This window comes from Acanthopagrus latus, chromosome 21, assembly GCF_904848185.1.
Source record: "Acanthopagrus latus isolate v.2019 chromosome 21, fAcaLat1.1, whole genome shotgun sequence".
In the NCBI taxonomy this organism is placed as follows: domain Eukaryota; kingdom Metazoa; phylum Chordata; class Actinopteri; order Spariformes; family Sparidae; genus Acanthopagrus; species Acanthopagrus latus.
The window spans coordinates 13,945,307-13,967,825 of record NC_051059.1 but is presented as its reverse complement, the minus strand read 5'-3'; the positions used below and the strand labels follow the sequence as shown (position 1 = coordinate 13,967,825).

Below are 22,519 nucleotides of genomic sequence, written 5' to 3'. Positions count from 1 at the left end.
ACTTTTGTTGGTACTGTTGGCATGCAGAGAACTCCTAAAAATAGCTTCAGATAGGAGGAGTGAGGTCAGAGGAAATCTCTAGTGAAGTCTTTAGGCTCATTAAGGATGGGATTGATCTCTGCAACACCTACTGGAGCTGCCACAGCTTTGGTTATGCCAGCTGGCAAAGGAGAAACTCAGGTTGCAGGATAAAAAGCCCCCTGATGCCCCCAACCCAGTTCTAAAGTGAACTGTCAAGGGCTGAGCTATAAAAAAATATTTGCAGAGCAGCCTGTTAAAAGTAATATATTTATGACTGCGTTGAGTCTTGTCCACTATTGTGCTTGTTTGAGTAAACTAGGTAAAACAGAGGATTGAAGTTTGTAACTCGCTTGTGTTTTGGGGTTCTTGTTGGCCCCCCTGGAATAAAGATGAAAAACCAGAAACCCTATTACCATTATTGTCATTGGTCAAATTATCATCAAATATTACTATTATCAATAATATTACTACCTTACTAATTACTATTATCATTATATTATTGTTATTATATTAATAACAAACAGGGCAACTAGTTGTGTTTAAGTTGTGATTCTATTTATAGCAACTGTATAATAGGACAACATTTATTAAATGGGGTAATAGGCATTAATAGGCATCGAAACCATGACAACATTGATTTTCCACCCACAACAGAACTCCCCTCTAACAAATAATTCACTTCTTTGTTTTATTTTAATTCATAATCAATAATGTCAGCTATCCTAAGAGTAATGTAGTGCATAAAAAATTTAAGTGCCTACATGAATGAATCAATTTTTTGGAATACAAGTCTTTACAGTGTGCAGCTATTCAAGTTTAAAGTCCATCTCTGTGTCTTTTCTCCGTTACATTGTCTATAATGAAGGGATTAGCGAAACCTCTCAGTACGAGCCATTATCTTTCAGACAATAGATTTTTTGAAAGAAAGTTTTGTCGAGGCTTCATTAGCAATGGCCTCCCTCTGTGGTCTGAATGCAGGACACATTTGGAGCAATTACTTGACCAGAAAACAACTGTCAGTCATTCTTAAAGGGGAAGGATTCCAATTAATAAACCTCTTAAACCCTTTGGTTTTACTACCATTCTCCTGCAAGGTTTGGTGTCTTGTGTGGTTAAGGGCAGTTTTGTCAGGAGAGAAAGACATTACATGTGCTTGTTGCGCTCAGACTCCAACAGCTCCTTTGCTCACTTGTGTGCAGGGGATTTCAAGGACTTAACTGGGAGTAACAAGTGCCTACAGAAGATATTGTTAGTGTCATTCTTCTACTTACAGACTGCAGAGACACCACGTGTGTAGCATAGCCTGAAGAAGGTAAGATTACTTTATGTACTTCCTTACTGTGTATTCAGTAAATTACAGAATCTATTGATGTATGGGTTTTGATAATGCTTATTTTTGTATTCAAGTGTAACAAAAATTTGGCTTTTTGGTGTCTTTCAAGAACTTCTAAAATGTCAGGAGGTTGATTTCATACCAAAATAATTGCATACCTATATAAAAAGTTAAAATCGCCGGTGAAGTTTAAAATCTGAAAGTTTAGACTGATGACAGCCAGAGTTGTGAATTAGATGACTTTATCTAAATATTATAAACTAAACAGGTTCACTGATCAAAAAGAACAAATCTTCTTCATTTAAGAACTTTTCAAGTCCTTTTAAACATTTTTCTTTGTTTATCTTTTGCAAAACAAATAGCTTGTGGGTAGTCAGCAACGTTTATGATGATCCACCATAATGTAAATTATAGTAACATAGCATAACTTGGTGAAGTTTCTTGTGGCAGGGCATGGAAGATATTTGCTCTTGCTATTGAAAGTTATTCGTCTTAATAAAACAAGGGAACCTGTCTGCTAGATATTCATTAAGATGTTCAATTTTACTACAACTCATTATATATATATATATATATATATATATATATATATATATATATATACATATATATATATACATATATATATATATATATATATATATATATATATATATATATACATATACATATACATATATATATGTATATATATATACATATATATATACATATATATATGTATATATATATATATATATATATATATATATATATATATATATATATATATATATATATAATTACATTAAATTTAAAAGCACAGATTGACTGTATTGTTTATGTCTTTTGTCTTTTCTCTCATTCCTTTACAGTCAAAGATGTGAGTTTGCTCTGCTATTGTGTCGACAATACATTCAGACTCACTGAAGCATTCCTTGAAGGACACAGTCTTCACTCGTCACATACAGTAAATCTTCTCCATTGCAGAAAAAAAGCTCTGTCCAACAACTACTCTGCCTGGTCTGATTTGGTAGCATCTTGCTTAATTTCGCAAAGAAGAGATAAGTTGTCTTCAAAGGCTCGGATGCATTTGTCAATGGATACTATGGGAATAGTGGACGATAGTTGCCTGGACAACTATGACATGGCAAAAGGTGCCGGGTCAAGTGCTGGAGGCAGGGTCCATAGTATCGATGTCATACTGGGATTCACTAAAGACCAGGAACCTTTACTGCATTCAGTAGGAGATGAGGAGAGCCAAAAAGCAAATGTGGAAAACCCACATCATCCTGAGAAGCAGGTCTCATCAGACCCATATGGGCATCTTCCAGAGCTGGGTGACAGCTCCCAACAAGCCTCCTATCATGGTGAGTCCAGTACAGTAGAAACTACTGTCACTAACAAAAACTCTCTCATACATTTTTTCAGTATCAATGCCAATCAGGAGATGTTCCCTTTAACTGTGCAACAAATGGTATTAGGTCTGTACTAAGGCTGTCCGAGTCCCCTAAGTCCGGTTTAAAAATACTCCCACACAGTTTTCCCTCTGTGCTGGACCACTGCCCTTCCATAAAGAAGTTCTACGTCACCTTTATGCAACCAATCTCCTGATGCTTTATCTGAAGTTCTGAAATGACACTGATGTGAAGTTACCTACATATTAGTTATACTTAAGTCCTGAATTTGCCAAAACGAGCAGTAGCAGTGAGTTTTGGTGAGTGGAGAAGGAGAGGCATAGGACTACATTTGAGTGCATTTACCCTTGTCATTTTTCAGAAATTCCATTTAATACATCTGGATTCTTGCATATGCAGTACAATAGCAGAGACACTAGGGCCAGCCAAAAAGAGATTGATACAAAGCAAATGGCACATGGTGCTAAAGACAATGTTACCTTTGCTCATGAGCACTATACTGCTGAATCCTCAAATTTCCCTACTTTCGATATCTGACATTATTAAATATAGACAACTCCTAGAATCTATATGAAGCTTAAACTAAGTGAAAAAAATCCAAGCTTTTTAATTATAGCTGCAACTTCACTGTAAAATAGAGATTTATTAAAGGTACATTAGTTTATACACACACACACACACACACACACACACACACACACACACACACACACACACACACACACACACACACACACACACACACACGTAACAGATATGTCTATTTTTTATATTTTTCTCAAGTGTAATATGAAAAAGCGTTTCATCCCACTTTTACTGCCATGGCTATGGTATCATTCATGCATAATTTATGATACATCCAAGTGGGGACCCACAAAATAATGTCATTAGTCACTGTGCTCTTTTTGCTATGTCCATGTTTGAAAGGGTTCTGAATGTACATTGTTGTATGTGATGTGTACCGGACACGAGTGATCTGCATTTGTTTTTTTTGTTGCAAGTTTTGTTACTTCTGTCATAAAAAGGTTTCTATATCGGGTTCAACTGTGAAAAATCCCAGCTTAACACAGCCTCTATTCCATATGGAGACACATATTAAAAACCTTCTGCCACTGTTTTAAGACCTTTTGGCTATATTTGCAATTCAATAATTCAATTCAATAATTTGAATTAAAAAAAAATGTCATCACCACACTTTTAACCACCTGTCAACACTTGCTCCTAAGACCACACCACCTTAATATGGGTGCTTATTGTCTGTGACTTCCATTGTATGATACCATGCCAGAGCCGAGTGACTCCAATACTGAGAGAGTGACTCCTGACCAAAAATCAAAATTTCCTTGTGACAAAGATATATCATGTTTGACCTAGAGTTTTACATATTATGTTTAATGATAGCATAAATCAAAGGGGATTGTGCTGATGTGTAATAACTTGTTTTGGTATGTAAAAAGCAATCATCCGCCTCATTCCTTATTCATGGTGTATTCCTAAAAAAACTAACTTGCTTTAAAGATTTCACGAACCACTTTGAACACAAAGCTTTTGGTGCTTGGCGTCATTATTCCAAATGATCCAGTGATCTGTGAACCATTTTGCCTCAGTGATTTGGTATGATTAACAGGCTTTGGTACACGAGACACTAGGCTCACTTGCCCTAATGTACATTCATTTAATCTGGACTATGACTGTTTACTCAGCTTGTGCAGAAGCCAACTAAAGTCCCTTGTTATTACAGAAGGTGGGGACTCAAACATTTAAGTGGTAGCATCTGTTAGTGTGGGATTATTGCAATGGAAGAATTCAGTGAAAGATGTGATAAAATTTGGACTTGCCAAACCCCTGGTGTTTACAAGCCCTCATTTGTATAAAGGGCATCAGTCATTAAGCTGTTCTATCATGATGAGGAAAGTTAGGATTTCACTTTTTGACCTGGCTGCTCTGAGAAATATTTTACCAATTATTTTAAGGTGTCAAAACTTTCATTAAAAAATGGTTCAGTATGAATACAGACTGGCCAAGTTGTCTTCAGAAAACCTTTGAGATTCAGTGACTCACAATTTTGTTTTTGCAGTTTTAAATGTACACCAGTCCGACCTCTCTAAGATCCTTGATTGGTCATTTAGCACAAGCTTCCTCTATCCGCCCTTGCCTTTAGTCAGCCAAAAAGATACGTCACAATGGTGGTGTTGCCAAACTTAAAGACGGCTTAATGGCTTGATGCCAGCTGCACGCCATTTAAAAAAAAAAAAAAAAAAGCTAAATTTGTTTTGGTAGGTCTTAATGGACAGACTTTTTCTCACAAATTAGTCAACTAACTGTGTATTCTTTCTTTCATTTTAGAATCTGACCTTTTCTCCAGTGACAAGTGTGATGAAGAAATGAGCAACCTACAGAAGGATCTGGACGATGCTGAGGGGTCTCCGGACCCCATTAAAGAGGAAGAGCACACTAAAAAGAAACACAGAAGAAACCGTACAACCTTCACCACCTATCAACTTCATGAGCTAGAGCGAGCATTTGAGAAGTCCCATTATCCTGATGTCTACAGCCGTGAGGAGCTGGCAATGAAGGTTAACTTGCCTGAAGTCCGAGTTCAGGTGAGGACTACACTACGGAGAACATACTACAGGGAACCGCAGCTTTAATTTCTGGCTTGACATGTTTCCCTAATTGGGGCCAGAAATGCTAAGTAATTTGTATTTTAAGATCCCAAATTTTTCATCATTCATCATTTAATTGTCATTTTTCTCATCCTTCCTTTTGCACCCAACAGCAAAAAAAAAAAAAAAAAAACTACTAAAAGATCTCTCATAAAACCACGGTTTCACACCATAAATCTGTTTTACTTGAAAGATTCTGACCACTGCACCACCTAGTGGTAGTATCAGTGCTACTGTCTCTCAGTGCATCACAGGCACCATCTCATCTTCATTTCCCTTTGTCCAGGTGTGGTTCCAGAATCGGAGGGCCAAGTGGAGACGTCAAGAGAAGATGGACAGTAGCACTATGAAGCTTCATGATTCACCCATGCTGTCCTTCAATCGTCCCCCGATTCCTCCAAGCGTGGGGCCAGTGGCCAACCCGATGCCCCTAGATCCCTGGCTTACCTCGCCCATCTCCAGTGCCACGCCCATGCATACCATCCCAGGATTCATGGGCTCACCACAGGGCCTGCAGCCTGCCTATGCAAGCCACAGCTTCCTCAACACAACACCTGGAATGGTCCAAGGTATGCAGCCAATGGGCCCTCCTCCCTACCAGTGCCCACCCAGCTTTAACGATAAATATCCGATGGAGGACGACAGGAGTTCAAGCATCGCAGCACTCAGGATGAAGGCCAAAGAGCACATTCAGTCAATGGATAAAACCTGGCAGCACATGTGATCTGATAAAGAACTGTGGACAGATTTTTGAACTGCTTCTGTGAATGTTTACAAACTGCTTTTCTACTGTTTGTTTCATGTACAAGTGAGGACAGTACATGACACCAAAGGAGTCATAAGCAAGTCTGAAAATGAACTTCTTGTGAACTTTATTCAATTTCACTTTAAAAATGTTCTGAAGTTTGAATGAGCCATTGTATAGCTCAAGTTTGGGAACAGACTTTTGTTTAAATAAGACAACATTTTCAACATGAATGTTTAAAACTTGGGCTAATTGTGTGTATTTCTGACACATTTCAGACAGTACTGATACAACAGCAATATAGCACATGAGAGGCTAGGTAGAGCCTTGCGGTCAGTAGTAACAACCTTTTTCTATTTGGACATGGTTAGTACAGGATGAGAATATTAAGAAATTTGTCTTAATTGATGTATGTGTTTTTTTTGTGGAAATTATATATATATATATATATATATATATATATATATATATATATATATATATATATATATACAATATTGACCATTACTCTGTCTTCATACACCTGGGTATCAAATGTTCTTACACCCTTGAAGTGAAATCTTCATGAGGATTAATGAATGCTGTGCTTTGAGGGCATTTGCTGGAAAGTGTTTTTCCTTATTTGTCTCTTTGATTCAATTTTACCTTTCTGTTTTCTATCATTTGTTTATTGCACAAGTAACTTCTGACCAGCATTTTATAGTATATGTTCAGTTGCTTTTCAAAGTCATTACATGTGATTATCATAAAAACCAGTTCCCTGAAATCAATTTTAATTAGGTTTAAAAGGCAAAATGTGTACTTTCTCAAAATTTAAATCATTAAACTGGCCTTTCGGAGAGCACCGTGCCCTGATGGGGGAGGTTATCGGAAGTCACAGAGCATAATCTGGCCCGGAGGCTAATTTAAACAGACAAGCATACCTCTTAACACCTAATTACTGCTTTTAAAGCGATTAACCCTGGATTCTCAGCCATAGACAGCATGCACTCAGATGCCCCTGAAAAATCCGTTTCAAGACCTGATTAACCTCGCTCCTCCCTCAAACTTGACCATTTACCTTTTTCAAATTAAGAGATACAGCACAAAATAATAATGTTTTTTTGTTATGCACTATACTAGTCATGTCATTGTCCGTAACCGCTTATCCCTTTCCATGGGGTGTTGCTGCTGGAGACAATCCCAGCTCAGGGCGAGGGCAGGGTACTCGCTGGACAAGTCGGCAGCTCATCGCAGGGCCCTCACTGATGAGCAATGTGGGGTTCAGTATCTTGCTCAAAGACACTTTGACATGCAGCTCAGCCTTGCCCGGAGCCGGGATTTGAACTAGTGACCATTCGATCACTAGTCGACCTGCTCTACCCGCTGAGCTACAGCCGCCCCCACTATTATAGTCCTCATAGTAAAGGATATATCTCATAGCATTCATCAACATGATGCAACTCATGCCATTGTTGTCAAAATATTCACTTAAGTCAGATGGATTTAGAGTGAGAAAGTTAATGGGTGCTGGCAGCCTCTCTTACCTCTTGGAAGTAGCAGTTTGATGTAACTGGTGGACCACGACAAGAAAGAAATGACGTTGCACTGATGTTTGTCAGTGACAGAAGGTCATGGTGATGTTGCTTGTGTGTTTTATACTGTATGTGTTTATGTGCTATGTGTGCTGCCATGCTTTGAGGGGAAATTATCTGGCAATGTAAGTCTCCTGTCAATATCATATTGATGTGTGGGAAAGAGTTGTCACAAATATTACTTCGAAAGTAAAACACAACTGTGTATCATGGCCTTTAGAAATGGCAGCGTCCATACTGTCAGTTTTATAGAGTTTGTTGTTTATTTTGTTATAATCCCTGTTGACAACAGTGGACTAAACAGCCAAAGAACTAAAAAAGAACATTCTCATGACTAGAAGACACATTTTGAAATTTGTGAGGATGTTTATTATTTTTTTTTTTTTTATCAATATCATTATGTATGAATTTCTAGTTCTTTCAAGTTTTTAGAAAGTGACTTTTATTTTCCATGTGCAAAACACAGAATAAAGTTACAATAGCACCACTGTAGAGGCACTCTGATTGTGGATCTTGTTTTTCTTTCTACACATGCACTAGTGAGCCACCAAGATGACTTTGTGCTGTTAATGAGTGCTGGTGTACAATAGGCCATGTAAGCTGTGACAGACGAGCTGGCCTGATGGAGGCCTGTTGTGTTCGTCCAGGCCTGTGGACCTTTGCCAGGCCGTTAGACAGATGAAGCTCCACTCCATCAGGCCCAACCAGGGGTGTCAGGAGGCCCCGCCTGCTAGGCTGCAGAGGCCACAAGGGCTCAAGTTCTAAGTGCCCTCCAGTAGCCTGTGTGGCTTAGCTGCTCCAATTTATTTTTAGATGGAGATTTGTATAGAGGTTTTGTTTTGAATCTGATTTCTTATACAATTTTGTATAAGCTATCTATCTCAACTCAATTTTCACCATCTCTTGTGACACAGTCAAACTATTTTTTTCCATTGACACTGAGTAAATGATTTTGTCAGATGATTTAAGGGTTGGGGAAAGAAAATGTGGTTTTACAAGGTTTTAAGCTTCACTGTATCATCTATTTTCAATCTATTTCAAACACAAGTTTTAAAATGTGCTTTTTTTTTGCCAATTCCTTTATTGTTTTATTATGTCATATCATATCCTCTCTGATTATCTGTTCTCCTGTATCATTGTTTTTATCTATTGTCATTTCATTGGATTCTATTATTTTGTAACTTTGTTTTGAAAGGGGCAATAATGGATTATTATCATTATTATTATTATTATTATTATTATTATTATTATTATTATTATTATTATTACTATTATTATTACAAAGGAACAATGGTTTGCAAAGATTCTCCAAGAAGAAGAGTTGGTAATGAAAAAAAAACTCTTCCATGTTCAGGAATGTTCATTATAATTGAATGGATACAGCTTGAAAAAAATCGTAATGTTATAATGCAGGCTCAATTATGTTAATAGTGTCAGTGCTGAAGAAATAACACTAAACTATCAACATCAACTGCTTGCCAAGGAAAGTAATAAGCTGATATGAAATGTCTGATCCTGTGATCTTTTAGAATATACCATATAAAATACAGCTTTTACCTTTTTTAATGAACTGCTACTGGTCAAACCCCAGATGATGTTAAGCCACTTGATAGAGAAACTAACCCACTAATTATTTAAGACTTGTAAGTATTAATACTAGGTTTTAAGCCTGCTTAGTATTCATACCATTTATATGCTTTAGCAGTTTCGCATAATAAATCAGAGAGGATGTAGATGTAAAGGCATAATATATTTAGTGATAACTCTCTCACCACACCTCTGTCAGAAAGACTTAATGTAGCAACATCCAGAATTTGCTAGAGACACACTCAGAACTAGTAATTAATTACACCCATTATTATGTTATTTTGCTTGGCCAAGCGTGACCTTCACAGGGGCCAAGGCTCTAGTTAACAGGCTGACTAGCGGGACGTGATCCATGGTGGAAATAATAAGGGAAAGGAGCGGAATTAATTGGGTTTGATTAAGAACACTTTTCAAAGGGACACCATTTTTCCCTCTTGACATAATTGGGGATCACTCAGGGGGTTGGGGGGGAGGGGATTTGATGCCTGGCGCCAGTTGCTCGTCTTCGCCCCACCATTCACTTTGAGAAAAAGGACATGCCAATCAAACAGAACTCCCTCCCTTGCTTTGCACACATGTGAATAGCATGCACTGGCACGTTAATGGCTTAATTTTGCATTCAGCGCACTGACGAACATTAGTGACTGATGAACATTAACACTACTAATAACCTTAAAGGCCCCCCTCCAGAGTATTTTGGTATTTTTAGAATAATTTTCATTCTGCTTTTCCTAGCTGTGTTGATGACCCATACTGTTCACCAAACATTTTTGGACAAATAACTTGATTTTGTGCTCAAAGTCACAAATTTTAACTTGTTGCTAACATGGAATTATGACGTATGACTAAAGCAGAATCTAGTCATTCGTCATCCTCCCAAGAGGGGTTAGATAAGCAGCATAGCTCCTTTAAGAAACAGGGAGTGAATAGTGTGTGAGTGGTTGAGCAAGAGAAGGAGAGATAGCTACAGTGATTGTGTTCAGAGCAGACCCGTGTCAGCTGGAGTCGAGGGTAAAATTTAGTACAGAAGTTGTCTGGTGGCAGTAAATTAAGAGTTCAGGTTACATTTTGACCATAACTTTACTGTACAGCTCTCAATGCACAAGAATAACTTCCGTTTGGGTGACAGCTATCAATATCCAATTTCTAATCCATGCTAGTGATGTTGATCTTACTAGAATGGCAGTCTGAATGCAATTACATCTTATTATCAATCCCACCCCAATTATCTGTTTGAGAAAGAACACTGACCATTGACAGGAAGAAAAACTGAAAATGAAACTGTTGTAGATTTTAAGTAATCTCTCACTGCTGTTATATGTCTTTTTTTAATACAAAAAGTATTTTATACAAGAAGTGAGATCATGAGCAGTGTTGACAATAATCCTTTTTGTAAAGTTTCTGTTTATGTGATTATTGGGCATTTTTTTGGTTGTCTCCTCTTAACTATAATATATTACTTCATACTTGAAGTCTTTTACACATCACACTAGGTACGGTGCTTTTCTTCTCGAAGGAGAGCCTCGACTGTGGTCAGCTTAAATTAGTATATTTCAAACATGTCTGTACAACACTGTTGCCCTAATAGGCTGAATACACAGCTTGTTTCAATCCTCAGCCACAATAGAAAAAGTGGTCCATTGGTCTGTGCACAACAGAACACCTGTCTTGTGTCCTTCCACTGGTCTGAAGCACATTTTTACAGGGAGTCACTGTAAAAAAGTCACTGTTTGGGAGCCACCGAACAAGTACTCTTGGGGGAGTTACCTGCATTTCAGTGCTGGTTAGAGGTGGGGCCTGAGTTGTCTGCTGGCTGTCTTTGTCTTGTGCAGTGTTGGGGCTTTGACGCTTTATCTCTACTTTCATTCTGTATACAGAATACAAAAAAAGAGTCAGCATCAATATCTCATTCATTTCACAAAAAGCAACAAGATCAAATAGGACATTACTTTCTTACATTAAACATAGGGCGCCTGACAGGATTATATGGCAAGCGTCATGGAGGTCAATTTGTCTGGAGATCTGTCTACACTGTTTGAAGTTATCCAACTGCATCAGGTCCTGTGAATACAGAACAGTCTCAGGGTATTTACAGATTCCTTTGGGGTTATGTATTGACAGTTTGTCTGATTATTGTGTTATCTTAACTTGTACAGTGGTCCAGGATCCAGCTGGTCTGTCTGGGGTGTGAACATGAATCTCTGCCAATTTGGCTCTTTTATTCTTGTTTGATGGTTTCTTCACTGTCATACTTAGTTTGAGACAGCTGAAAGTTTTTTTTAATGTTCTTTGAGGACCGTCTTTGAATTACGATGGTGAGGAGGTGGGAGCAATTAAGTTACGGACTTTGCTAGTGAATGTGTAGTGGTGAATATTATCTCATCTACACTGCACTGATATTCGTAACTTGATTCTTCCAGATGTGATTTATAAAGGATGATGTCCACATGTTAAGAGTTGCAAGAATATGTGATATTCTCAAAGACTAGTATCATTTACCTGTAGTGATGCTTACATGATGGGTACCTCCTCCAGAATATAATTTTCTGACAGACAATGAAATAATCAGATAAAATTAAACAACTGTGGAAATTAATGGCATGACTAGATTTACCTACAGCTTTCAGACCTTTCTGATTGAAGCATTTCAGCAGTGTGGTAGCGATCAGACTTTTAAAAATCATTTATTTTTCCTTTCAGTGGTTTTACACATGAACATACACATGCAACTACCTATCATTTGATGTCACAGAGCAGAGCAACCCCACGCAAGATCCAGTGGTCTGGTGACTGAATGGTAGGTAACACCACTGCTGTGATGTAATTCAGATCTGTGCGCCTTGGTTTCTTGTAGATGGGGCAGACATATAGCTTAGGATCCATTGGGGCAGTGGAGTTAAGGGCAAACATGTGTATGACAGGCAAGGGTGTGAAAAGCACTTTGGGTGAGGACTCGATGAGATGGGTGTTCTTCATATCCCAGCCAGCGCCTTCCAGGTAAAGACCATAAACATAAACGCCCTCCTGTTGAGAAATATAGTCGGTGACAAAATAAACTTCAATTGTTCACTTTTCTCAAAATCAAAACAAGAAGGCAGTCATGCTTGGTGCAATGTGCAATGACACAAAGTTTATCATGAACGTAAGTGAAAGTTGAATTCGAGACTGATACATTTCTCAGTACTGCTTGACTTACTGTAGGCGAGGCAGTGATCTCCTCCTTTGTCTGCTTCAGTACTTTGTTGTGCAGGGTGACTGTGTCCAGAGCCCAGCCTTTGTTTGCCCTTGTTACTTCTTGTCTCATAGCTGTTAGAAACCCTGCAAACATCCCCCAAGAATGACAGCATGTGTCTGATTTCAAACAGCCCCAACTGACGATGACTGGAGATCTCCATTTCAATGCATCTTACTACCGACAAACTCACAATGTTTCAATCAATTGAAATGAATCTGTTGGGATTAATTTATTGTTCTTTACATTCATAAATCATAGCCAGCTAAAAGCCCCTTAAAGTAAACTGTTTAATACCTTACTCTGAAAAAAGAAAAGTTACTCACCCTGTGGGTTGAAGAAGCCTGTCATCCAAAAAGTTTTGGGTCTTCCTTCAAACACCCAGCTATGGAACTGTTTGTTTCTCTCCAAAAGCTCTGTGAACCAAAAGCCCAATGTGGATGACTCCCAGGAGATTTTCCTCCACAGGTTTGGTACACGGGCATCAAAAATATTGTCCAGGGCATCTCGGAGGTTCTAGGAGTCCAAGACAGAGCAGTAGTTTCACAGCTAGTTTAATACTCATATTCTTCAGGAATTAAACTGTTTTTTGCAGTTAATATTAAAAATAATCCATTTCAGTAATGCAATAAGGAAATATTCAGTCAATATAACTTAAGCAAACAAACAGCAATGGTGTTTAAGAGTGAGTTATTGTGTTTAATCAGTAATCTCACCTCACTCATTATGATAGTACCATCAATGGCCAGCTTCAGGTCAGTCAGACTTGTCCGCACTGCACTGATGATCCTTTGCATTCGATCCACCTCCTGACGTAAGAAGATGTTCATTGGGTTCAGAATTCCCATCTTCAACAGCCTGGCTTTGACCTTAACCCATAAAAGGTGTAGAGTTTAGATTTCGGTCGGTTCAAGACTTGTTGACTGAAACAAAGATGATCCAACAAACTGACCTCATGTGGCACATAATAGGGAGGCAATTTGTCCAACATGTCTTTCGCCATATTGTAAACAATTGACTCCCGAGTGTCTCCTGATCCCCCTCCACTTTCCTTGGGCTGGATATTTGTGATTGTGTCAAGCACCTCAGCCGATGTATTTGTCTGATACCTATTCAACATTGAACCAAAGCATGAATGCTAAAATCAGTTACACATTATAATTACACATCTTATATTGCAATTCATAAGCACAGTATCTATATCATTAATAGTTTAGGTTAATGGGTACTTACGTGATATCGGCATTAGGATGCAGCCCCAATGCTTGGGGTGAATCCACAGCGGGCAAGCTCTGAATGTTTTTCATGTACTCCTTTACTGTCTTGCACACTGGAATTTTGTAGCCCGTGTAGAAGCAAAACGAAGGGTCAAACATCTTTTTGCTGAACCACACCTGCAATGAGAAAAACCCATTTACATTTACTGGAACAAATAACAAAAATAAATTCATTAAGAAGATTTAACATATGGATAAACACAAAAATGGGATTATTACGCGTGCAAAACACGAGAGGAGGCGTTTGTCATAGTCATCTGTAACCCTTCCTCCATACTGTACTTCGGCTAGCATGTATCGCACAGTTACCCATGACACATCCTGAGGCGGGAAAAAACATTTAAGTGAGGGGAAATAATGAGAAAATGTTTATATAAATCGCTTTTGCAGAATCCTCACCTTCTTGGGGCCGCAATCATCTAAGTGTTTCTCAACAAACTCAACACTTGCAGTGAAATCAGCAGAGTTGAACTCATATGGTATGTTCCAACCCAGTGGTCCAAATTTGCGTCGTTCCTTAAAAAAAACAAAAAGGAAGCGATGAAATGCATGAATACACATAAAATAAACTCAGTGTTAATAGATAAACAGAAAAAAACAATCAATGATTTACTGCTGTGAACTTACTTCCATGTTTTACATTTAAAAGAATGAGTCAATCAAATTGGCTATCAGATTAATTTCAATGACCTTGGAATGGACAGTACCTGCACGGCAGTGTGGAGAAAGGCCACACTGTACAGCATGGGCTTCCACTGGGGAAGGTTAGTGATTTCCAGCTGGCTCTGTGAAATTCCTGCAAATGTTCGTTTCAAACCAGCACGCACTCCCTGAGGTGGATCATTGGTAAACTTGATAGAAGACTGAAGGAGAAGAAGTAAGAAACAATGCTACTTCAACTCTAAGCTTGTACATGTATCTAGTTTCACAAAAGCATTTGTAAAGTCTGGGTCAACAAGTAAAGTGATTCATGAAGAAATTGACTAATTCATCACTTTACATAGAAGCTTTATGAAGTCTCACCTGTAAGAGTGTGATGGAGAATAGATTGTGTGGTTCTGTGGTGATCCACACCCTGAAACTCTCATGCATGGTTTCTGCAGTTGTGATAGTGTCTAACAACTCATCCATAAACTCCAGGCCCAGGTGGCAATTTTGCAGAAGAACCCAGCCTCCCTACACATAAAGGCAAGGAAACACTGTCAGCTCTCACTTTAAAAAGTGCCCATTTATACGACTTACAACTTAATTAACTTTGAATACACACGTGTGTCATTGATGTCTGTACAAGCTTCCTTGCATGCACCTCTTGACCTTGCCCCATGGATATAGCTCTGCATTCTGAAAGACATGACAATGTGATGGGATCACAGCATGCAACACATGTAGGAATCCTCAAGGTTAAGATGAGAAATTTATAATATGTTTCAGATAAAAAGGACGGTAAAGCTCACCAAGTTCAAGTTTCTTAGCAAGTGCTTCAATTTGTTCAGTAGGATCTGAACCCATAGAGAGGAAGCAAATTAGAGGAGTGCGAGGGTCACTTTCCCCCCATGTGTCATGAAGGTTCAAAATGACTGGCTCAGCGAACCTCAAGCCCATGGCCTCTCCGACATAATTTCTGGCCTGAGACAAGGTACGGTCAGGGCACCAAGACCTTTGAAACAAATAGCTTCCTTCAATTTTGTTTGTTTTCAACGTCGTACTATATATGTGAGCACATACTGTGAGCAACATTAGTGGCAGCAGGATCCAACCTTATTAGCAGAAGTTTATGGAAGACATTAAGGGTGTTGTATCCATCTGGTATGACACCTTCCTCTGGGGTATCCAGATCGACCCATGCTTTCCAGGGTTTCCCATTTTGAGACACCTTCAAAATATATTAATATCAAAAACTAAGGAAACTTTAATGGATGATTCAGATTTATAATCCATGGAATCTAAGATCACCTGGTTTATGATCTTATTAAACTCTGGCAATTTGCTGAGTTCCACCAAGTTTAGCCAGACCATGTCCAGGATCCAAGTGAATGGCTTTGGAGGGCATGTCTTCAGGTCAAGAGCTGCACCACCTGTTTGTATATTCAAAGAAGTTATTACATCATAAAATGCCATAAAATAAGCATTTATTTAAAAGGCAGAGATTATCCTACCTTTAATAAGAATCTGAAATTGGTTATGCTCGATTTTGTTATTTTGTAAATCAATCTTGAGAGCAAGCAAGAGTGTGAAGATGAACTTGTGGTTTTCATACAGGCTTCTCACTGTGTATCTGAACACCTCAAAAGTCAGATATTCAATGATGTTCGCAATACGCTTCTGAGTTTTAGAGGATTTCTCTGACCTGCAAAAGCATATTAATGCAGTAAGAACTGTAAACAGAGGAGCGATAGAGACAAAGACAGCGTGCAAGTGATTAAGTAAAGTAATGTTTCTGGTTATTAGACTAACTGAGCCAAGGTTGATTTAATTTAACTCAAGAGTTAGTATTTAGCATACTCCAGTGTGGGACATAAGGTAACATACCAATGTTTCACCCTCAAAATAACAATAATAATAAGATTGTTCAGAGATCATTCTTGAACCAGTTTTGATGAAAACATACCTTACCAGTGACAGGTCAAAGATTTTGAGGAACTGACCCAAGGATGTCTGGTACATGGTATTGACCATGCTCATCTCTGTGATGAGGAAGTAAAGGATGCTGCCTCGGGAGGCAACCGGACGATATTCTGCTTGAGCTTTTTTAATCTTTTCCTCTGCTTCTGCTGCAACACTGAGCTTTGCGCTAACTTCAGCAGCGGTTTTCTTAGTTATACTCAAAATGTCGATCATAGAGTCATCATCCACCAAGGAACCTTTAATAAGACACAGAAACATTTTTCACTTTTAGAAATATATAAAAACATTACAGATGTGTCCTTGAAGAAACCGGCATTAACCTACGACAGAAACATTTGTACCTTTTGTGCTGCTGAGTTTGTACAGCAAGTTGTCCTCCAATTCCTGCATCTTTCTCTTATTGGCAGTTACATCCTCAATGAGCTTTAATCTTTTTGCCTCCAGTTCCTGTTACAAGAATTATAAAAGCTCATAACTTAGCAAAACAAGCCTTTAGCTAAAAGTGCAATAATGTATTCAGCTAGAGTGACACAAAAGGCTCTGTTGGGAAGCTGCCACATGATGCCCCTAACACACTGTTGTTACAGCTGTTACAGCCATTAAATGTTCTATTATTTATCACTAATAATACAACCAATTTAAGAACATTTGTTTAGTACACCATGGAAAAAAGAGACACTTGCATGTTTCTCTTGAAGGACCACGCGACCAAGTAGCTGGTTCTCAAGGCCCTTCATGTTTACAGTGAAATCAATGATGGATGTCTTGGCACTGACTTCTGGGGTGTATGCGGGATTAGGTAGTTTGGTGGTTATATAGAGCTGGAAGCCATCCATCACATTTACTTCTTTGTCCCCCACTTTGACCTACAAAAAACAAATCAAAGTGTTTCAGAGAGAATACATTTTACAGTAGTATTGCTGAGTTTAAGTCGGCACTATGGCAGATTACCTTGAAGCTGGTCCCAGATTTGATGAAGTTTTTCTCAAGGACATTGTCAAGGGCAGGGTCCAGGTCCTCATAGACATCTTCAATAAGCAGTGGACGACCCAAGGAAAGGCAGTCTTCCAAATGAGAGCGAAAGAACTTGTGATTCAGTGATGTCACCTGAGAGATAGATAACAGATTATTCCATACCAAATGGGACCCCAAACATCTTATTTGTGTGAAAATGGCACAACTCCATCGCATTTCTTGATGTACTTGGAATGAATTAGTCTTTTCTTTTTCCTTAATCCAAGCCTTTCCCTGAGTCTGGGGATCGATGAGGAGGGGATATCTTGCTGCTTTTGTGACAATGATTCCATTCTGCACAGATAAGTCATCTGCTGGGAGTCCTTGAAGGTTCCACTCACTTATCTTAAAACATAACATAAACAGAAGTGTAAATGTGTTTCATCACATGAATAACTTCATGTGGAGCTAATAGTGAGGTAAATTAAAATTAGATTTTGGTCTTACAGTAGGAGGATCTGCCAAGGCAGAAATGAGGCTGAGCTTTTCTGTAAAAGGGATTTTATATTTCCTGAGCTCACTCTCCCAGATTTTTTTCAACAGCATTTCCCGGAAACTCTGGTTGAATGGCCCACAATAAGATAAGAAGCCAGTGAGCTGAAGCACATCACCCACAAGTCTGCAGAAGGAGATGACCTCATTTCAATACTTTCATACTCAACATAAATTGCATGTATCCCTCACATAAGCCAGTCTCAATCAGAAAAATGAATGTCCCCAAACATTGATGCATACTTTGGAAATATATACTTTTAAATGTTACATTCCATTTTTCTTTGTAACCTACCTGTTGATCTGAGATTTAAATTCTTTGCTTTGTTCTATCCAGCGAATTTTTTCTCCACTGAGTCCATCAATAAGTGCAGATGCAGCCTGCATTTTATTCCTACACATCTCAGCATCATCCAACAAGTCCTGAAAAACATGAACATATAAGTGACAAACAGTTTCCATTTGCAGGTTAAAGGTGATTCAATATTGAATATGTTAGTAGGCTGAACCGTACCTGTTTTTCTTTCATAGCAGCATCACATTTGGCCTGGACTTTGTCAAACTCTGCTTGCTTTTCAGCCAGCTGAGCCTCAGCTATGCCTAGCTGATTATTAGCCACATTCAGCCGACCTTCCTGAATCATTAGGTTAGCCTATAAACAGACAAATGATATTGCAGTTTACAAAACAATGGTGCACAGCAGATGGCATTTAAAGAAAGTCTATCAAAAAGAGGCATTTTATCGTGATAATATTTGTGTCTACAACGGAATCTATAACAACAAATCCTGCACTATTCCCTTAAAATGGACATGAACTCCCTAAGACAGGCTTAAAACATCTGTTTCCATTTTATTAAGTACAATAGTCTACTAAGCCCGATAAATATAGAAAATATGATTAGCTTCAATGTTGAAGATGAACTTTACCTTGAGTGGCAACACTTCTTTGTTGATGCCAAAGAATGTAGCCATAGCCTTGGTCCATGCTAGCAGACCAGCTACACTACCACATACTTTCTTGGCATTTTCCATTGTGTAATCTTCCATGTCAAAGTACGGCTGCAGCAGTTCAACCGTTTCCTCATTAATTTTGTCCTTTGGAAACTGCTTGAGGGATGTCATAAAACCAGCGCCACTAATAAGCTTAAGAGTAGATAGGGAACATTTGGTAGAAGGGAACCATTAGTTACTTTATAATGTTGAATGTCATTATTACTCTTATTATTATCCAAACAACAGAAAATGCATATTGGAACTTACATACAGACAACAATCATATCTCTCTATATAGCTCACAGAAAGTGCTCACAGTATGCTGGTTCTTAGTACTTGAATACAAATGTGTTTTGTTACCTTTAATGCTTCTGCCCATGATGGCTGAATACACTGTCGTTCTGGATCAATACGGACAGTGTCCAACCTCTTTTGGAATAAAAGCAGACAGCAGTCCATAATCCTCATGATCAGATGTGGGGGCTTGGCCAATTTTCTCACAGTGGCAATATCACCTGCAGTGACGGTCTGTAAAAATGTTAGGGTACATCTTGTCAAGCACCATAAACAAAGTACTGTAAATATACAAATATGTTCAAGTCACACAAATCTCACATTAAGTGCAGCTTCAGCCTCTTCTAAAGCTGGTTTGGCAGCCTCTAGTTTCCCCTCAGCAATAGCTTTCTCTTTACCAATTCCATCCACAATTTTCTGGGCTTTATCCTTCACAACCTGCACCTCATTCTTCACAATGGTCGCAGCTTCAGCAATGACTGTCACCTCTGCCACCACCTATGTGATTACAACAGAACATGTGTTGCATAATAAATAGCATCTCATTCATGATGTCAGTATGGTCAGCATGTGCATAAGCTGTTGTCATTTAACCTGTGGCAGATATTCATACTACCATGACAATTTGCATAGTTGCCTTTGACCAATTAATGGCCTTTTTTGCCATGACCAATACATGTCATACTTGCTATAACAATGTCTGTTTTTATGTAACATTGTACATTCTGATTTCAAAAATCTACACATGCTTATCTTGTGTAGAATCATGGGATGTTGTATTATTAGTTACCTTGTCAGCTTTGACAGATGCTACAGCAAGTTCTTTTTCTTTGACTTGAAGATCTTTGGATAGTTGAGCAACAGACTCACTAGCCTCCATCAGTTTGGCCAAACCTAGAAATCATTAACAACTTAAAAATCCTTTCCCTTTGGAGATGTTGCAAAGTTGCCCATGCATGCCATTTTTTGTAGCATGTCAAAGCCTTGCAGCTTAGTATCCTTACCTACGTTCATGTGTTCTGCTAGTGTGTTGATATAGTTGTGCTTCTCAGCGTAAAGTGTTTTGTAACCATTAATAAATGACAGGTAGGATTTAGGGGTGACATGAGTTCTTCTACGAAATCTGAAAGACGAAACAGCATCAACTTTAAATCAATGTGTGTCTCAAGACTAAAAGCTTGAGATTATCTGGATATGAATAATTAAACTGCACAACAGTAAACTTCATGTTATACCTTTCAAAGTAGCTTTCACAGGTTTCAGACACTTTTTCATGGTATGTACCCATGGTGGTCACCACAGACGCTTTCACATCAGCAGAGCAAACCATTGGAAACTCTGATAACAAATAGTTGGACACAGCCACCAGAGCCTCATTTGGCCAAGGAGTGAACCAGTCCATGGTACAGCCAGAAATTAACCCTGGAAACTTCAGAGATCTGGAGCGAAACTTCTGCCCCACCTATCAAGAAGAGAAAATACAATCCATCTCAAATGAGAATATTCCATTACGCATGTGTAACAGAACAGTTTAAAATAAGCATACATGAACGAATACAGGATCTTAAAGAATGAAAATACAGTAGATGGTGATAATCAAAGTATCTGAATACCTTTAGGTTAATGCTTGTGGGTACTGTAAATACAAACTCTTAACCTACCGGTGAGAAGCAAAGAACTACATGCAGATTCTTTCTGGAGCGTGATATAAAGTAGTCATAAAGATTATCAAAAGTTGGTGGAACACGAGGAAACTCCTTTTTCATCACAGAGATCAGATTCTGGGTGATCTCTGTGATCTCATCTTTTGCAAAAAGGTTGGAGACCTGCACATAGTTAATTTACAGAGAAGAAGTCAGGACATGGCTTCAAAGACATTAAACAATTGTCTGTTCATGTGAAGTCCTCACCTCTCCAGAAGAAAGAACATTGTTAAGGTACTCAAGGAATGCTTCATCCTTTATATCATTATCTGTAAAGATGAATGTGATGCCTTTTCCATCAGCTCCAGCTGTTTTATACAACAGTTTCAGGTCATCCATGAAATTACTTATGTTGTATGTTCTGTTGAGAAAACAAACAAAGCAATGTTAGAAACAAGCCTCTTGTATGTCCTGTATATCCTCCTGCAAATAATACTAAAACAATGACTGATACAAATGTACTATTTTGACACATGAATCTGAAATACCAACAGAACATGTGTCCATGTAATACACAATAACTACATCAACAGCCTCCCTACAAACATTTTACAAACAAATGAAAAATATACTTTATACTTGTCTACCACCTTAACATATCGTCACCCTTTTCCAAGGTGCCTCACTTATCTTGACAGTAGATTTGTTATGATTACTTTTTGTGTTTACCTTGTCAATGTGATCTGGAAGATGCTGTATCCAGCTATGTATGAGGCCAGGCGAGTCAGGCTCTGTTTCCCTGATCCTCCAACCCCCACAAGCAAGGCATTACCATTGTCAGTTCGAATGATACGTGAGATCTGTCAGGCAAATCTCAAATAAATCAGAATTATTTATATCTTACTGTACAGGATGTATATCAGTTCGATTGGCTTTTAATCTAACCTTGACAAGATGAGTCATGGCATCCCTGAAGAAAACTAGATCTAGGATCGAGCCTCTTACATTCTCATTGTGCTGGGTCTGATACATCATCAGCTTCTCTGATAAGAACTCCAAATTTGGCACCTGGAAGAATGTTAGATGGCTCAGATGATGGTGACATCTGTCTACACCAAATAACTGTACAAAGTTCATACCAGTTCATAAATTTTGGGGGCATCAAAACAGGCATCATCATCTTCTTCTCCAGTGGGCTCAGGAGCGTCTTGCAGGAAGTCCACAAAGTATGGTTCAGGATGAAGCTCTGAGACAAGGTTGGGGTCAACATGCTCTTGAATCAAACGACTCATAGCCCTCTCAAACCACTCTCTGTCCTCAGAGCAAACAAACCTATTGCAAAACAATGTATCAGTTCGTCTTTTTGCCATTTATGCTGTATTTAAAAAGATTTTTACAGTATTTAAGCAGTGTACCTGTCAGCAATCACCCTTGTGCATTCACTCATGAAAAGAGCCAACAGAGTGGGGATATCTTTACACTCTCCTGCCTTAATGTTTAACATTCCCTGCCAGATCCTGGATAAGTCTCTCAAATTGAAGACGTAGTGGAACTTGGATGGTGTAGGAAGCATTTTTGCCTTCAATGTGAAATGATCAAATTAGATCACTGGTTTATTAAAAAAA

At 38.5% G+C, this 22,519-nt stretch overlaps 2 protein-coding genes across 2 annotated transcripts in view; one reads left to right on the top strand and one right to left on the bottom strand.

Moving 5' to 3' along the window:
- Positions 1-2,420: 2,420 nt before the first annotated feature.
- rx2 (retinal homeobox gene 2) lies at positions 2,421-6,303 on the top strand. Its single transcript, XM_037082825.1, has 3 exons — positions 2,421-2,703; positions 5,098-5,354; positions 5,704-6,303. The coding sequence occupies exons 1-3, from the start codon at positions 2,421-2,423 to the stop codon at positions 6,139-6,141; spliced, it is 978 nt and encodes a 325-aa protein (XP_036938720.1). The 3' UTR covers positions 6,142-6,303.
- A 5,684-nt stretch (positions 6,304-11,987) lies between these two features.
- LOC119010577 (dynein heavy chain 8, axonemal-like) overlaps positions 11,988-22,519 on the bottom strand; it is a 33,493-nt gene continuing 22,961 nt past the window's right edge. Inside the window, exons 59-93 of the mRNA XM_037082814.1 lie at positions 22,310-22,473; positions 22,034-22,226; positions 21,840-21,962; positions 21,624-21,754; positions 21,162-21,315; positions 20,913-21,077; positions 20,487-20,713; positions 20,256-20,374; positions 20,042-20,145; positions 19,573-19,749; positions 19,318-19,485; positions 18,892-19,107; positions 18,478-18,615; positions 18,259-18,386; positions 17,919-18,090; positions 17,661-17,816; positions 17,409-17,564; positions 17,141-17,323; positions 16,799-16,904; positions 16,441-16,693; positions 15,989-16,179; positions 15,786-15,907; positions 15,590-15,705; positions 15,287-15,489; positions 15,100-15,173; positions 14,856-15,008; positions 14,540-14,695; positions 14,232-14,348; positions 14,052-14,153; positions 13,789-13,949; positions 13,508-13,664; positions 13,272-13,424; positions 12,882-13,071; positions 12,520-12,641; positions 11,988-12,347 (exon numbers count right to left, since the gene is read on the bottom strand). Of these exons, the coding sequence (XP_036938709.1) occupies positions 12,060-12,347; positions 12,520-12,641; positions 12,882-13,071; positions 13,272-13,424; positions 13,508-13,664; positions 13,789-13,949; positions 14,052-14,153; positions 14,232-14,348; positions 14,540-14,695; positions 14,856-15,008; positions 15,100-15,173; positions 15,287-15,489; positions 15,590-15,705; positions 15,786-15,907; positions 15,989-16,179; positions 16,441-16,693; positions 16,799-16,904; positions 17,141-17,323; positions 17,409-17,564; positions 17,661-17,816; positions 17,919-18,090; positions 18,259-18,386; positions 18,478-18,615; positions 18,892-19,107; positions 19,318-19,485; positions 19,573-19,749; positions 20,042-20,145; positions 20,256-20,374; positions 20,487-20,713; positions 20,913-21,077; positions 21,162-21,315; positions 21,624-21,754; positions 21,840-21,962; positions 22,034-22,226; positions 22,310-22,473 (5,538 nt within the window). The 3' untranslated portion in view covers positions 11,988-12,059. The remainder of the gene's footprint in view (positions 12,348-12,519; positions 12,642-12,881; positions 13,072-13,271; positions 13,425-13,507; positions 13,665-13,788; positions 13,950-14,051; positions 14,154-14,231; positions 14,349-14,539; positions 14,696-14,855; positions 15,009-15,099; positions 15,174-15,286; positions 15,490-15,589; positions 15,706-15,785; positions 15,908-15,988; positions 16,180-16,440; positions 16,694-16,798; positions 16,905-17,140; positions 17,324-17,408; positions 17,565-17,660; positions 17,817-17,918; positions 18,091-18,258; positions 18,387-18,477; positions 18,616-18,891; positions 19,108-19,317; positions 19,486-19,572; positions 19,750-20,041; positions 20,146-20,255; positions 20,375-20,486; positions 20,714-20,912; positions 21,078-21,161; positions 21,316-21,623; positions 21,755-21,839; positions 21,963-22,033; positions 22,227-22,309; positions 22,474-22,519) is intronic.